Below are 15,857 nucleotides of genomic sequence, written 5' to 3'. Positions count from 1 at the left end.
TAGTAGTGAAAACTGAGCCGGCGTGAGTCACTCAGCCTGGCCCAGGTCCCACCGACACCTCCTCCCCCTCCGGCCTCATGTAAGGTGATAGGTGTCTCGGAACCTCAGTTTCCTGCTCTGTAAACTGGGGATAAATCCCCACCTTTATTGGGTGGCTGGGAGGATCCCATGTAAAGCCCCATACCTAGAGCCCAAACTCAGAGTAGGTGCTGAGGACATGGCAGAAGCCCTACCCCCATCTCTTAGCTATGAGTTCCTAGGTCTGAGGGAGGAGGGGCTGGAGGCCTGGACTCCTGGGTCTGAGGGAGGAGGGACGGGGGTCTGGACTCCTGGGTCTGAGGGAGGAGGGACGGGGGTCTGGACTCCTGGGTCTGAGGGAGGAGGGACGGGGGCCTGGACTCCTGGGTCTGAGGGAGGAGGGACGGGGGTCTGGACTCCTGGGTCTGAGGGAGGAGGGACGGGGGCCTGGACTCCTGGGTCTGAGGGAGGAGGGACGGGGGCCTGGACTCCTGGGTCTGAGGGAGGAGGGACGGGGGCCTGGACTCCTGGGTCTGAGGGAGGAGGGACGGGGGCCTGGACTCCTGGGTCTGAGGGAGGGAGGGCTGGGGGCCTGGACTCCTGGGTCTGAGGGAGGAGGGACGGGGGCCTGGACTCCCGGGTCTGAGGGAGGAGGGACGGGGGCCTGGACTCCCGGGTCTGAGGGAGGAGGGACGGGGGTCTGGACTCCTAGTACTAAGGAGCAGAGCTTTGGGAATGGTCTCCTGGCTCCTAAGGCCGGCACTCCCAGCACATGGAGGAACCAGAATGCACGAGCTCTATGTCATCCACCCTAGGTAAAGTATGTGAAGGAGTCTGTCTCCCCTTTTCCCCACAGCCCTCAGGCCTGGCCCCTGGGGGTTCACAATATGTTTTGTCCCCTCTGTTCTGGGACCAGAGCCCAGACACCAAGCTGGTCTAAGTTTGGAAGGGGGAGGGAGGGGGCAGCAGGTCAGAGGGGGTGAGGGAGGGGTGTGTGGGGGGGGACGGGATGTCTCTGAGCTGTCACACACACCCCTGTCCCAAGCCCAGAAAAAGGGAGGGACAAAAGGCCCTGAGAGAGAGTCACGAACAAAGACAGGAGGAGTAAGAGGGAGAGCCACTGGGGAGAGGAGGCCAGAGGGAAGCCAGGAGAGGAGAAAACAGGGACATAGAGAAGGGGGTTGGGAAAAGCGAGGGGGGATATCCTGAATCACAGACAGTGACAACAACAGTTGGAACAGAGTGGGAACAAGAGAGGGGCCAGGGACGAATAGAGGCAGTACCGGGAGGCCCACCCTACAGACCCGGGAGCTAAAGCCGGGCGAGACAGAGACAGGGAGGAAGGCTGGGGGTAGGGGTTTTTGGGAGGGGTAGGAGGGCGAGAGGGAGCAAAAGAAATCAACAGTATAACACAGAGCAGGACAGGACCTGGAGGGGGAAAGAGAGAGGAGTCAGGTAGGGAAAGTCAGAGAAATCTTTTGACTCAGACAGACACAGGGAGACCAAGGCAGAGCCTTTTAGATGAGCTCCTAGACCTTGGACCTGTGGGGCACAGTGGGCTCGAGTGGGCCGGTTGGCTTTTGGGGAGTCAAGACAAGAGGGAGCCCAAGGGTCAGCTGACACCAGGCGACTCCGAGATGGAGCTCAGGGACCCCGAGAACCACGAAGATGGGGACACAGAGGTGAGAGATGGGACACAAGGGAGGAAGAAAGCGAGAGAGAGAGAGACAATGCAGAGATAGAGTCAGAGATGGAGATGAAGCGGGGCCGGAAGCAGATGCAGAGGGACAGAAAGAAACATTAAAGACACAGGGAACCATTAAAGACTCACAGATATCAGAGACCCAGAATAATGTAAACCTGAGGACACACAGGAAGACCAAGGTCCCAGAGAAATGGGCTCAGAAACAAAGAACTGGAAGCACAGGGAGAGAGGAGGATGGAGAAAGAGATGGGTGGGGTGGGGAGTTGTGTGGGCTGAACACGCAGCCCCAGTTGGGGCTGGGGGCTTCTGGGGGCTCCCACAGATGCCAGTGGGTGAGCGCTCTGAGACAATCACCCCTAACCCTGCCAGGAACAAAAACAGGTGACCTGAGGCTGCGTGAGTCATTGTGACTCAGCCTCCTTCCTAGGGCTCTCACCTCCTGAGCCCCCATGTCAGCCCTGGAGTTGGCCTCCAATCTCCCCTGATGCTCTCAGTGGGTCCCAGACTCACCCCTCCCCACCTCTGTTACTCTCCTGCAGGAGGACACAGCCACAGCTCTCCAACGGCTCGTTGAGCTGACGGCCACCAGGGTGACCCTGGTGAGGAATCTAAGTGTCCAGTATCGCCTCATCCGAAAGCTCGGCTCGGGCTCCTACGGCCGAGTGCTCCTTGCCCGGCCTCGCCAAGGTGGTGAGTTCAGCCACCAAAAGGACTTCCCCAGAGTAGGGTTCTTGGAAGGTGACAGTGTGCATCCCAGGAGTAGCTGATCGGGACCCTTCTCAATGGAGGTTCTGTGAATATTTAGAGGTCTGTGATCTGAGAATCAGAGCCCACTTAGAGAGGGTAAGAGACTTGCCTGAGGTCACAGAAAGCAGGAGCACAACTTGAATTGGAACCCAAGTCACCACCACCCCTACCTTATGCAAGAGGAAACTGAGGCCCAGAGAAGTTAAGGCAGTTGTGCAAGGCCACACAGCAGTCGGAGGTAAAGCAGGAAGAGTCCTCTGGGAAGGTGTCCTCCAACTCCCACTCCACAAATGGAGAAACTGGAAACACAGAGGTCAGAGACCATGCTTTGCCCCCCTGGTTTTACCTGAGACATCTGAGGCTCAGAGAGGTTAGTGGCTTGCCTAAGGCCCTAAAGCAAGATCAGAGCACCCTGAGTTCCCTTCTGCCCCCATCTCCTGGCAGGTCCAGTTGTGGCTCTGAAGCTCCTACGTCGGGACTCAGTCCTGAGAACCACCTTCCTGCGAGAGTTCTGTGTGGGCCGCTGCGTCTCATCACACCCAGGCCTGCTCCAAACCCTGGCGGGACCCCTGCAGACCCCCCGACATTTCGCCTTCGCCCAGGACTATGCGCCCTGTGGAGATCTCAGTGGGATGCTGCAAGAACGGGTGAGGCCGGTTGGGGACAAAGCTTGGGACTGCTTAGCCCAGGTCCAACTCTGTCCCAACCCCATTTCTATCTCCAACCCTGACCCCCAAATCAGTGCCCAACCTAGGTCCGCCCTGAACCCCCAGACGACCTCCTTATTTCTAATCCTCAACGCATTCCATCTCTGACCCTGAGCCTATGCCATCCAACCCGCCAAATGAGCTTGGATGCACGGGGAGGTGAGGTTGGGATTGAGGGGGGCAGGTCTGATGCAGGTGGTGGGGAGGAGACAGAGTTGGGATCCTGGCAAGCACTGGGATTGGGGTGTGGGTGTGAGCGGACGGGGTGGGCTGACTTGCGGGCTGATTGTCGACGGGTGACGGGTGTGGAGAAGAGCGTGACGGGGTTGCAGTGAGGCAGAGATGGCTGAGGCTCTGGACACTCGGAGACTGGGTTGGAGTCGGGCTGTCATGAGATTTCCTTTAGAAAGGAGAGCAGGTCAGACTGACTCCGTGAGATTCTAGGAGGACTTGAGTTTGAAGATGAGGGTGGGGTCATCTTGGGGGTCGGCTTTGGATTTGAGACAGGGTTGGGGATAAACGAAGGAAGGAAGGAAAGAAAGAAGGAAGATGGATGAATGGCTAGATGAATGGAACAAAGCAAGGAATGGGAAATGGATGGATTTGGGATGGCACATAATTGAATAAATTATTGGGTTGCTAACTGGCTGGTGGATGGAACGTTGGGTGGAAACACTGTAGAGTAGGCTGCTGGGTGGATGACGGGCTTGATGGACAGGTTGCTGGCTGGCTGCCTGGCTCGCTGGATGGACAGACCTATCCATCTCCTGATGAAATAAACTGCAGAGGTTACAACAAGGTCTGAGTTAGAGATGGGATGGGATCTAAATTAGTCCGGGACTACGACTAGGATTAAACATGAGGTTTGGATTCTTGTAGGAGAAGATCTGAGTTTAGAGGAGATAAATAAGGAACGTAAGGAGTGATTTTGAGTAGTCGGGTTAGGACAGTTTGGTGGAAGCTAAAAGAGCTTCTGGTTAGAGTTGAGGTTCCACCGAGAAGAATTTGGGGAATTGGCCTGGGGGTACACGTGATTGAGGACATTGTGGAGAAGGTATTGGGGGAACGTTGCAGGGACACTAGAGGTAGCCACTGGTCTGGGGTTCTAGATTCTTGAACCCCAAGAAGCAAAATAAAGAAGGAGCCAAGGCCCCCTGACCTTCACCTTCTCTCCTGGACCCCAGGGCCTCCCCGAGCTGCTGGTGAAGCGGGTGCTGGCCCAGCTCGCCGGAGCCCTGGACTTCCTTCACAGCCGGGGGCTGGTCCATGCAGATGTGAAACCAGACAATGTGCTGGTCTTCGACCCTGCCTGCAGCCGTGTGGCCCTAGGAGACCTGGGTCTGACCCGGCCTGAGGGCAGTCCAACTCCTGCCCCCCCAAGGCCACTGCCCTTTGTCCCACCTGAGCTCTGTCTGCTGCTGCCACCTGATACCCTGCCCCTGCGACCATCCTTGGACTCCTGGGGCCTGGGTGTACTTCTGTTCTGCGCTGCCACGGCCTGTTTCCCTTGGGACGTGGCCCTGGCCCCTGACCCCGAGTTTGAGGCCTTTGCTGGTTGGATGACCACCAAGCCCCAGCCACCTCAACCACCACCCCCTTGGGACCAGTTTGCGCCCCCAGCTCTGGCATTGCTGCAGGGGCTTCTGGACCTGGATCCTGAGATGAGGAGTCCCCCACTGGCTGTCCTGGACTTCCTGGGGGATGACTGGGGTCTGGAAGGGAACAGAGGGGTACCTGGGGACTTGGGGAGTAAGTCCAGTGAGGATGAGGAGGAAGAGGAAGAGAGGGGATCAAGCCTGGAGGAGTGGACAGAGGAGGAAGAGGCAGATGACAAAGACAGTGGGCGGCTGGGGACAGACGGGGGAGCTTCCTGACCAGGTGACTCAGACAGGTGGCCACAGCCTGGGCCAAAGGCCCCTCCCCCAGCCTTTACAGCCACCTGGATGGAGAGACAGCTGCTCCCAGGGACAACAGAGGCGGAACACATTGCATCTCTCCCTACTAAAGGCCAGATTTGGCTGCACAGTTCCCCTCCCAACTGAGGACCTGGGAGCAGGACCCCCAGTCCCTCCTCCCTCAGACCCAGGAGTCCAGGCCCCAAGCGCCTCCTCCCTCAGACCGAGGGGTCCAGGACTCTCATCCCCTCCTCCTTCAAGGACCCTTCCTTTTCCTCCTGTCCTGAAAGTGTCTGCTTGCGGGAAGGTGCTGTTTCCCCACAGACACTTTTCTGCACTGTGGGGACATGTTGGATAAGGGGATATGGAGTTCCAATGTGGTCACTCCTCTCCTCTAAGACCTTGGGTGACTCCCACTGTCCATGGCACCAAATCTGGGCTTTCATGATATGACACCATGGAAACCTCACCCTCCGCCTCTCCCATGTCCCTGGGCTCTGGGTGACACTGAAGGAGCCACTCATCCTTTTTAGGCCTGAATCTGCACGCACACGCAGGTACGCACACTTTCCTGCCCGCATACATCTGCACATCCTCTGTCCCCCAGAAGGCCCTCCCTCTGCCCAGCTCAATACCTCCAGAAGTGGCCCCGCTTGCCCACTCTGTCCCGCCAGGAACTTTTATCCGAGATTGTGTCTCTATCTTCTTCGGGCTCCCTCTCAGGTGCTCCAGAACTGATTTGCTACATCCTTTCAGCTTCTGCCCCCATGGGCGAGTGCCTTGTGCCTGCCTGGACAGCACAGAGCACGTGGTAGGTGATTGTCTGGGCCCAACGGCCTCAGACGGCCTGTGCTCAGGGGCACTCCGCTTTGCACGGGCCTCCTTTCCCCAGGCAGCATCCACCACAGCACTCCTGCCGCCCGCTGCTGACACCCCGCCAGCAAGCCCAGAGCTGCGCAGAGCTGCGTGGGTCTGCCACGAATCCCAGTGCCCACAGGGTCCAGCACAGGAACTGTACCCCGTCCTGGGACTTTGTCCTGCATGATTTCCAGATCTATTAAAAAGTGGGTTCACTAAATGCAGCGTGGTGTCCTGGGTTGAACCCTAGGACAGGAAAAGGTTGTGGACCGGAGCCCTGGGGAAATGGAAAGAGTCTAAGGTTTGATAGCGAATTTCTGAGCTTGGACAGAGGCACCGCTGCCTGGGAGACATCCCCCGATGGAAAGCTGGGCGAGGGAATATGGGAGCTCTTGGCACACCATCTTTGCAACTGCTCTATAAATCTAAAATTTTTCCAAAATAAAAGTTTATTTTAAAAGAATTCCGTGCGTTCACATCTGCTGTCTCACTATAATCCTGAGGGGTGGGTGCGGCCCTGCAGACCCCCAGCCCCCTCTCTCGGACCTGGGGTCCCTGCCTAGCTTCCGCCCCACTTCGAAGTCAGCAGACTCAGAACACAGACCGCCCTCCTTCCTCCCTCTCCCCTCAGGCCCCTCTCTTCCCAGTTGCTCCACCACCTGCTTCCCCTCAGCCCCAAGTCTGAGATCATCTCTCACTGCATCGTTCTGGAATCTCGTTGTCTCATCCTTGCCCCAACAGGACCCCAGTGTCTCGTCCCCTGGACACCCCTCACCGAACACTTGTGTCTGACCTGTCAGTGTGGCATTGATGGGGCAGCTGGGTGGGGGTCAAGGCCAGGGAGCGAAAGAGAAACGATTTCATCCTCTGCAGGGGGCCTAGACTCCCCAGTGTGAGGGAGGAGGCTGGGACTGGGTGCTTGGGTCTGAGGGAGGAGTCACTGGACTCCCTGGGTCTGGGACATCTGTCTGGCCACAGCCAGTTCTGGGAATCAACACACGATGTCGCTCCATCCCCAGTGGGGTCGAGGGGGCGGGGTCTTGCTCCTGGGCAGGCCTCTGCTGGCATGGGCTCTAAGTGCCGGGCACTGACCACAGCGGGCAGCTGAAGGGCCAGGCAAGCCTTGGAGAAGGTAAGTCTGGAGGCCGGAGCCCACATCAGGAGGAGGTAAGAGTTCACGGGCCTGAGGTGGGCAGCACCAGCTGGGCTGGTGGCCAGAATCCTGGGTCCCTCAGGGGAGCAGAAGCTGGACCTTAAGGCTGTAGAGTGTTAGAGTGTTAGGGACGCAGAGTCTCGGGGTCCCAAGATGTGTGAGTTTTATAAGGTTGCAGGAATAGAGGAGTCTGGGGGCCCCTGGTCTGAGGGAGGAGGGAGCTGGGGGCTCACTGGCCCTTCCCATTGTGACTCAGTGTCCCTCTTCATGAGAGGCATCTAAGGATCGGGAAACCAGTCGCAGGTTGGGGGGAGGTCAAGCCTGAGGTCACAGGTGTCCCTCACCCCCGCCCTGACATCCATGTGCTAGCTAAAGGCCCAAGGGTGAAAGACGAACCCGATAACTCGAGACACCCCCATCTTGTTTCCAAAGCAAACAGACTTAGGCCCTGCGAGGGGGGGTGGGGAGGGGATGAGCAGCCTCTGTCTCCTAAGCGCAAACAGGTGCTGTCCACCCCCAGGGGCTGGGAGGGCAGGGCTTCACCCCAGGGCCTGGGGAATGTCTGGGTTCCAGATGGGAGCAAGCACCTGGGAACAGTCCCCAAGCCCTTGAGAGGCCTCGGGTCCAAATCTTACAGCCCCATGGCCTCCACCCTCAGACCCAGGAGTCCCGGCCCCAGCCCTCTTCCCTAGGGCCACAGACCTGGTGGGCCCAGGCTCCAGGTCACCTTCTGTCCTTGGCCCTGCAGACATGCCAGGCAAACAGTCAGATGAGGAACAGGTGGAGGGGGCTGCTGAGAACGGGTCTGCTGAGAATGAAGCTGATGAGGACCTGGGAGGCCTCACGTTGGAGGAGCTGCAGCAGGGCCAGGAGGCGGCCCTCGCACTGGAGGACATGATGGCCCTGAGTGCCCAGACCCTGGTCCGAGCCGAGGTGGATGAGCTCTACCAGCAAGTGCGTCCCTTGGGCCAGGGCCGCTTCGGCCGGGTCCTGCTGGTCACCCACCGTCAGAAAGGTAGCTGGGCCTGGGGACATCAGCAGGGTTGCAGGGGGGCTGCAGCATGGGCCAGGCTGGGAGCCTGGAAACCTGACAAGTCTTGCCCCTCCCCTGCAGGCTGTGTATCCTTGGGCACTCCCCACCCCTCCCTAAGCCTCGGTCTCCTCCTTTGAAAACATGGTGACGATTCCTTCTCTGTGGTTCTCTGAGCACATGTCCAAGGTTGTAGTTTCTGGGGACAAAGGGAGCAGAGAGGTCTCCCCTCATGGCCCTCATGTGTGGCCGGCTCAGTGGTCACCATGGGGTTGGTGGGGAGCCAGGCTGTCTGCCTGGCCCCTAGCAAGGCCAGCGCACCGTGGATGGGCAGGGTGCTCACCCAGCCCCGAACTGATGCCTGTTTGGCAAGTGTGCATACGTCCTCTGTCCTTCCCACAAAACAGGGACATTGGGGATAGAACTCGGAGTCACTGTCAGTCAAGACTCACCTTCCAAGTTCCCCTGGGGGCTCAGCCTGTTCGGTGGAGCTGGGGACCCAGACAGGAGTGGGAGTCAGCCCCGATTTCAAGGAGGAGCTCATGGCATGAAAGAGGACAGTGTTAGTTGGCTGGGGCCAGCGTAACAAAGTCCCATAGACGGGGCGGCTTAAACCACACAGATCTATTGTCTCCGTCCTGGTGCCTGGAAGCCTCTCATCTCATCAAGGTGTCTGTCAGCAGGGTGGGTCTCTCCCGAGGCCTCTCTGCTCGGCGTGTAGGTGGCTGTCTTGTCCGTGCCCTCACAGGGTCCTTCCTATGTACGGATTTGTGCCCTGATCTTTTCTTATAAGGACACCAGTAAGATTGGACTAGGGACCCCCTAATAACCCCATTTTACCTCTTTCAAGACCCTATCTTCAAACATAAGCATATCAGGAGTGAGGGACACAATTTGGGGCAGGGGGCGCACAATTCAGCTGGAACAAAGAGAAAGACAACCAAGACCTGGGTCACCAGAGACCTCGGAGGCAGGAGCAGTGACAGGGGACGGGGCTTTTAAAGGAGGCCTTGTCTGCTGATGCTTCATTCAACACACCTCCAGAGGCCTCTGGACGCCGCCCCTGGGCTGGGCAGCGCTGGGGGCATGAAGGTGTCTCGGCCTGGAGACACACAGGTGGACGGAGATCACCACAACAGAAGGTGGTATGTGTCATGATGGGTGGTGTAGACGTCTTCCGCAGCTGCACCCAAAACGGGGGTGAGTGGAAGAGGACGGTCAGCATTTTAGGTGTGGGAGTGACGGTCCTGCGTCACACGTGGCCTCCCGATGGGCAAGGCTGGACTCTGGCAGGTGGTGAGTAGAAAACTGAAAAGACCAGTGGTCCTGCCTCCAGGAGCTTACATCCTAGGAAGTTACTATTAGGATGGAATTCCTAATAATTCTTCATGGCATCTAACACCCAGTGCAGGGTACCTTTTCCCCAATGGCCTCAGACGCGGCTTTTGGGCATGGGTTTGCTGGACCGAGGGGCCACACTAGATCACTGGGGACTCTGAGTTCAGCTTTCATGGTACCATCAGCTGTATTGTTGCTACCCGCCCTGTGTTGTGGTGGCCGTGCTGTGTTTAGGGTGGGCTTAATAAGGAGGCAGGAGCGAGAGGGGTGGACGTCATATATGGGAGACAGTGTGGGTTGGGGGCCAGCAAAGGTGACCCCAGGCTCTTCCTGCTCCCACACCTGTCCCTGCCACCCCCAGGCACGCTCCTGGCACTAAAGCAGCTCCCAAAGGCCTCCACTTCCCTCCGCGGCTTCTTGTATGAGTTCTGCGTGGGCCTCTCACTGGGTGTGCACGAGGCTGTGGTGACAGCCTACGGCATTGGCATCGAGTCCGCCGACTCCTACAACTTCCTGACAGAGGCCGTCCTGCATGGGGACCTTATCACCTTCATCCAGCCCAAGGTGGGTACAGAGCTCCCTGCTGGGTCTTGCAGGAACGCCCCCAAACAGCCTGGGCCTCAGGGGTCATGCTCATGGTGCCAGGCCTCAGGCATCCCCCGGGGACCCTTTATTGGGCCCACAGGTCTCATAGGATTGCTAGTCCTCTGTCAAGTTCACTTATACCACAGAGCCAACACTATACCTTCTGAGATTCACCAGCCCTCATGAGGTCACACTGGGCCTCTCCAGGCCTCACCGGGGCCGACCTTTTGAGGCCTTGCACTCTCCTGGGGCCTATTCCCTGGGTGTGGAGCAGCTGTGTGACCCCAGGCCCCTTGGCCGGGGGCAGTGGGCCCTGACACATCTCCCCCTCAGGTGGGCCTCCCACAGTCAGCAGCCCAGCGCTGTGCGGCCCAGCTGGCCTCCGCCCTGGAGCACATTCACTCCCATGGCCTGGTGTACCGGGACCTCAAGCCCGAGAACGTGCTGGTGTGCGACCCGGCCTGCCGGCGGGTCAAGCTGACCGACTTCGGCCACACGCGGCCCCGCGGGACCCTGCTCCGCCTGACCGGGCCACCCATCCCCTACACGGCCCCTGAGCTCTGTGCACCCCCTCCCCTCCCCGAGGGCCTGCCCATTCAGCCCGCCCTGGATGCGTGGGCGCTGGGCGTCCTGCTGTTCTGTCTCCTCACGGGCTACTTCCCCTGGGACCAGCCCCTGGCTGAAACCGACCCCTTCTACGAGGACTTCCTCATCTGGCAGGGCTCGGGCCAGCCCCAGGACCGGCCTCAGCCCTGGATCGGCCTGACGCCAGTGGCAGACGCTCTCCTGTGGGGGTTGCTGGACCCCCAGCCCCGAAGGAGGAGCCCTGTGAGCTCCATCCAGGGCTACCTGGGGCAACCCTGGAGGCAGCGGGAGGGGGAGGCTGAAGAGGGAGACGAGGGGGTCAAGGAGGCTGGAGAGTGAGAAGGGCCAGGACGTGGGGAGACTGAAAGGAAACCAGGTTATACATCCTGAGGTCTGGGTGTTCCTGTGGTGGCTCTTGGCTTCTCCTTTGTCTGTTTTCGTCTGTCTCATTACTTTCTCCTTTCTGTCCTCCTTATCTCCCTCGCTTGCCTTGTGGGGTTTCTGGGGCTGCTATGGTTCTACCCACACCTGTCTCCATCTTCCCCAGGACCTTTGCACTTGCTATCAACCCCTTCCCATGAACCTGACGTGCTTACAGCTCACCCCTCTGGAGGCCCGGAACCTCCCCACCCCCCACGACTCTCCCCTGCTACACTCATCACTCCTAGCTGTGCGATGTACTCACTGTGCTTGTTCTGAGTGTCCAGCTGGAGTGTGTGCTCCTGGATGCAGGGGTCTGGCCTGTCCTGCTCTCTGATGTGTCCTGCGCAGCTGGGGCAATCACAGCCATGGCAGGTGGACTGTAAAGGCAAATCCACACCGGACCCCTGTGGCGTTGTACCGCCCCCTTGGGCCCTGTCCTCCTGCCCTGTCTGTCTCTCCTCTCTCCCTACGTTTCACTCACTCCCACACGCTGTGCGACGCCCTCTTAATAAAGTGCTCTCTCTCTTCTCACCCCAATTGTTCTCTGCAAATAAAGTCCCTCTGACACTTAGGTCCCCATCATGCTGTTGGTCCGTCCGGTTGGGAAAGGGAAGGACGGTATGTGTGCATGTGCACTGGACAGCATGCTGTGCAGGAGGGAGACAGAGAGAGGGAGACGGAAAGACAGAGACACAGAGATGGAAAGAGACAGAGCACGGGAGAGAGAGGGAGAGAGGGAAGAAGGCAGAGACAAAGAGGGAGAAAGACAGAGACGGAGAGAGAAAGAGAGAGACAGACAGAAAGAATGGCAGAAAACTGTCCCACAGTGTCACTGGGTGAGAGCGGGCTCTGGGTATGCGTTGGGTTTGCGGGTATGCCTGGGAGTAAGTGTAGCTGTTTATGTCGGGATTACCTGGGCCTATTTCTGCACATCGGTGTGTGTGAGCAGGAGAGGGATTAAAGAAAGTGTGAACGTGTCTGGCTGTTTGTGGACGGGGAGCTGGACCAGAGCATGTATTTCTGTGTATCTGCGTGTCAGGAGCCGCTGAGCCCGCACGTGTACCAGTTGTGACATGAACGTGTGTGTCCTCAAGGGGACAGAATGGAAGCTTGAGTGTTTCTCACTCTGTGTGGACATTGGATCCGCGTCTGTGTGTCCATGAGGACTTGAGTTTGCATGTGTGTGTGTAGCAAGGGGAGAAAAGTCACACGGGCGGGCGCAGGCCGCTGCCAGTCACCAGCCGGGCCCCTGCCCCTTCACACCTACCCCTCTCAGCCCAGCCGCTTCTTGGCGGCAGCCCTGTTTGCAAACACTCCGTCTTCCTCTCCGTGCCCTCCTTGGCCGCCAGCCCAGTACAAGGCTACAACTAGAGCTGGATCATATGTCTCTGTCCCTGGCCCCTGCATACACACCCCAATGCCCCTGCTGTGGCCACTTTGGTGTTGCAGGGTGTGTGTGAGACAGCGTGTGTGGAGTGACCCCAAGGGCCCCCTGAATCTAGGTTCAATCCAGAGAACTGGGGACACGGGCTCCTGTCCTGGGCAATCCAGGTGAGCTTCCTGGAGTAGAGGGTCACTGGGGGGTGTATTGTAGGGGAGCATGAGCAGGACCTCTTACCGCCTTATCTGTGAATCTGAAATAGCCCAAACAATTAGGCCAAGAATGTGTCCCAGAAAATCTGCAGGCGCTGCTAGGCTGGGCGAGGGTGAGAGGGGAGTGGAGATGAGCAGGGGTTGTGGTGGCTGCAGGTAGTGTTAATTAGTGGCAGCAGCTGAGGATTAACTGGGAGGTGACAATGACCCTGTGATGGGCCCCATGGCAGGGGAGGAGGATCTAAAGTCCCAGGAAGGGCCTGGAAGGGGCGGGGCAATGCTGATTGAATATTAATTCATGAATACTAATATAACACTTAATGCTAATGAAGCAGCTCCTCCTCAAGCAGCTCCTTGGAGGGTAGGTGGCATCTGCTTGGTCCCTCAGAGCTACCCTGGGTCACGGGTCACGGGTGGGCAGTAACGGATGGCCCAGAGCAGCCAGGGTGTCAGCCTGCACTCACGGCAAGTCAGGGAAGAGGCAGCTCTCGAACCTGAGCTGGCTCCTGCCCAGGGTCCATGGTCTTAAACCACAGGGGTGTCTTGCTGCCACCAGCGGACAAAGGGGTCCTGCGAGGGACTGGGGGTGAGAGTGTGAGAGAGTAAGGATGAACATGAGTGTGTGGGGGTGTGTTACCATAGCTGTGAGTGTGTCCGTGTGTCAGTGTATGTGTGTGACAGTGTGAGTCTGGTGTAAGAGTATGATTGAGTGCGTGAGCATGAGTGTGTAAGAGTATGAGTATGAGAGTATGTGTGAACACGAATGTGTGTTGTGTGTGTTACCATGTGTGACATAGTGTCAGTGTGAGTGTATGAATGTGAGTGTGAGTGTGAGTGTGAGTGTGAATGTGAAGGAGTGTGAATGAGTTCTCACCGTGAGTGTGAGAATGTGAACGACTATGTGAGTGTGAGTGTGTCATGGGAGGGTAAGTTTGAGAAAGTGTGTGTGTATATGTGGGGGTGACTGGGAGGGTAGGTGAGCAGTGAGGTGGTCATGGCCTCCTTGGAGGCCTTCATCTAAATGAAGACCGAAAAGAGGGGCTGCAAAAGCCTTCAGACCCACGGAATGGCCATAATCGAAAGACAGACCATGACGTGTGGTGTCGAGAACATGGATAAGTTGGAACCCTGGTGCATTGCAGCTGCTGGGGAAGAGTCTGCAGTCTCTTTACATGTTAAACATAGAATGACATGTGGCCCTGCAATTCTGCTCCTAGGTATCTACCCACGAGAAAAGAAAACATACACACACACACACACATTTATAGCAACATTATTCACAATAGCTAAAAAGTGGAAACAACCCAACTGTCCATCAACAGACGAATGGATAAATGAAATGTGGTCCATCCATATAATGGAATATTGCTCACTCATAAAAAAGAAGAGAGCATCATGAACGAAACTCGAATATATCTCAAAGGGAAAGAAGCCCATCACAAAAGTCAATTTGTTGCAGAATTCCATTTTATAGGAAATGTCCAGAATAGGCAAATCCATACAAACAGATTAGCAACTGTCAGGGGTGGGGCCCTGGGGGAGGGATGGGGAGGGACTGCTATGGGTACAGGTTTTCTTTTGGGGGGTGATGACGGTGGTGGAAAAGTTCTAAAATTAGATTGTGATGAGTGTTGCACAATTATTTAAGAACCATTGGATTGGGCATATAAAAAGGGTGAATTTTATGGCATGCAAATTTCACCTCAATGAGGCTGCTAAACAATGTGTTTCCAAGGCTGTCGTGCTATGACCTTGATCAGGTCTCTTTCCCTTCACTGAACCTCTGAATTGCCATTAAAAAGGAAACAAGACCCCTGCTTTCCTAATAGCTCTGAATTCAGGACCTATTCACCATGAACTAAGTCTTTCAACCCAGGACCCATTCACTTGGGCCAATGATCACTGGGAGCTCTGGGCTCCCCAGAGCTAGGGAACCCCACGCTTGCAGGCAGGACCAGTCACAAAATTTGTGCGTGTCCAGTTTCTTGTTAAAAAACAACAGCAAAAAAGTTTTCTCCTTCCCCTCCTGGTGCCTGCCTGAGGGCAGAAGGCTAGGAATCTCACCATCAGACCCACCAAAGGACAGCCATGCTTGCAAGGCCTCGGGAAACACTATCTTTTTCGGTCATTCATTTTCAAGTTGGTGCTAGCACACAGACTGCAAGTGACGTGAGGAGCATTTCTCAGACTTGAATAGCAGCCCACGAATTGGACCCCTTCCCCATCTTGTTCAAAGATAGAACCTGATCCAGTAGGTCTGGGGTGTCACCTGAAATTCTGCTTTTCAAACCAACATCCAGGTGAGGCCCATGCTTCTCGGGTCCCTGAGTCACACTTCAGGTGCAAGGAACCGTGAGAACAGTGTCTGAGTACTGATCCCACATCCTAGCTAAACTCTTAGTAACACAAACCATTGGTCCCCTAGATTCTTTGGGCCTTCTATGGCCTGAGGGAAATAACAGATCTGTGTCTTCCTTTCCACCCTTTATCTGATTAAGGGAAGTCCCCTCTGCTTCTACTTTGCTAAGTGTGTGTGAGTGTATGTGTGTAAACTGAATGTTTTCTGCATCAGTCAAGCTTGCTAGGCCTCTGAGGCTACTGTTCTCAGCTTGTTGCAAGCTGGCAGGCACTGGCTCAGGCTCAGCTGTCCCAGGGGAGGTGTCCAGGATCAGGGCCAGCAGTAGGTGGGGGCTGGCCACCCATCCTGGCCTTGGGCACTGGGGCCAGATGTTCGGGCTTAGCTGCCTGGCCAAACAGGGATAGAGTGACCAGATGATTAAGTACCCACTTCTTTAGGGCTGGTGGAAGGTGACAGGGGGTGGGGGGACCTTGGGCCAGGGTGCCTGATGGCAGCCCCAACCCTGGCTTGCAGAGAGGGGCTAGGAACTGGGCCCTCTGGAGTGACCCAGAGCTCGTGGAAGGTGACAGGGGCTGGAGGGGACCTTTTGCTTCCAACCTGGGGCATCATCCTCTGAGCCCTCGACTCCCCAGATGGCAAGGGGAATGCAGGCAGGAGCGGTCCCCTCAGCCCCTCCCACGTCACGTCACACGTCAGCAGTTATTTAAGTCTTGGGCTCAATGAGGTCTGCGGAACAGGGATTCTCTGCATGCTCCTTTGCCTCTTGGCAGAGGCAGGCAGTCCATCTATCAGGACCCCCAGCAAGTAACTGGACCCTGCTGGCCTTTGTAGGACTGAGGGGGCGCCAGCTACCTGACCTTC

General features: G+C 57.0%; 2 protein-coding genes across 3 annotated transcripts; both read left to right on the top strand.

Annotated features, from left to right (window-relative positions):
- The first annotated feature begins 1,446 nt into the window (after window positions 1–1,446).
- On the top strand, window positions 1,447–6,323 carry SBK3 (SH3 domain binding kinase family member 3). The gene is made up of 4 exons (XM_033127204.1): window positions 1,447–1,700; window positions 2,263–2,413; window positions 2,915–3,117; window positions 4,362–6,323. The coding sequence occupies exons 1-4, from the start codon at window positions 1,656–1,658 to the stop codon at window positions 5,049–5,051; spliced, it is 1,089 nt and encodes a 362-aa protein (XP_032983095.1). The 5' UTR covers window positions 1,447–1,655; the 3' UTR covers window positions 5,052–6,323.
- Window positions 6,324–6,977: 654 nt separating this feature from the next.
- SBK2 (SH3 domain binding kinase family member 2) lies at window positions 6,978–10,960 on the top strand. Of its 2 annotated transcripts, none has more exons than XM_033127186.1 (4): window positions 6,978–7,062; window positions 7,832–8,098; window positions 9,813–10,015; window positions 10,370–10,960. In XM_033127186.1, exons 2-4 carry the CDS (start codon window positions 7,834–7,836, stop codon window positions 10,958–10,960), a joined length of 1,059 nt encoding a protein of 352 aa, XP_032983077.1. In that variant the 5' UTR covers window positions 6,978–7,062; window positions 7,832–7,833. The 2 variants fall into 2 exon arrangements, with proteins under 2 accessions (XP_032983077.1, XP_032983078.1); XM_033127187.1 differs by lacking the exon at window positions 6,978–7,062 and adding an exon at window positions 7,076–7,097.
- Window positions 10,961–15,857: the final 4,897 nt, after the last annotated feature.

This window comes from Rhinolophus ferrumequinum, chromosome 15 (assembly GCF_004115265.2).
Source record: "Rhinolophus ferrumequinum isolate MPI-CBG mRhiFer1 chromosome 15, mRhiFer1_v1.p, whole genome shotgun sequence".
Classification (NCBI taxonomy): Eukaryota; Metazoa; Chordata; class Mammalia; order Chiroptera; family Rhinolophidae; genus Rhinolophus; species Rhinolophus ferrumequinum.
The sequence above is the reverse complement of the archived record's forward strand: the minus strand, read 5'-3'. Positions and strand labels throughout refer to the sequence as shown.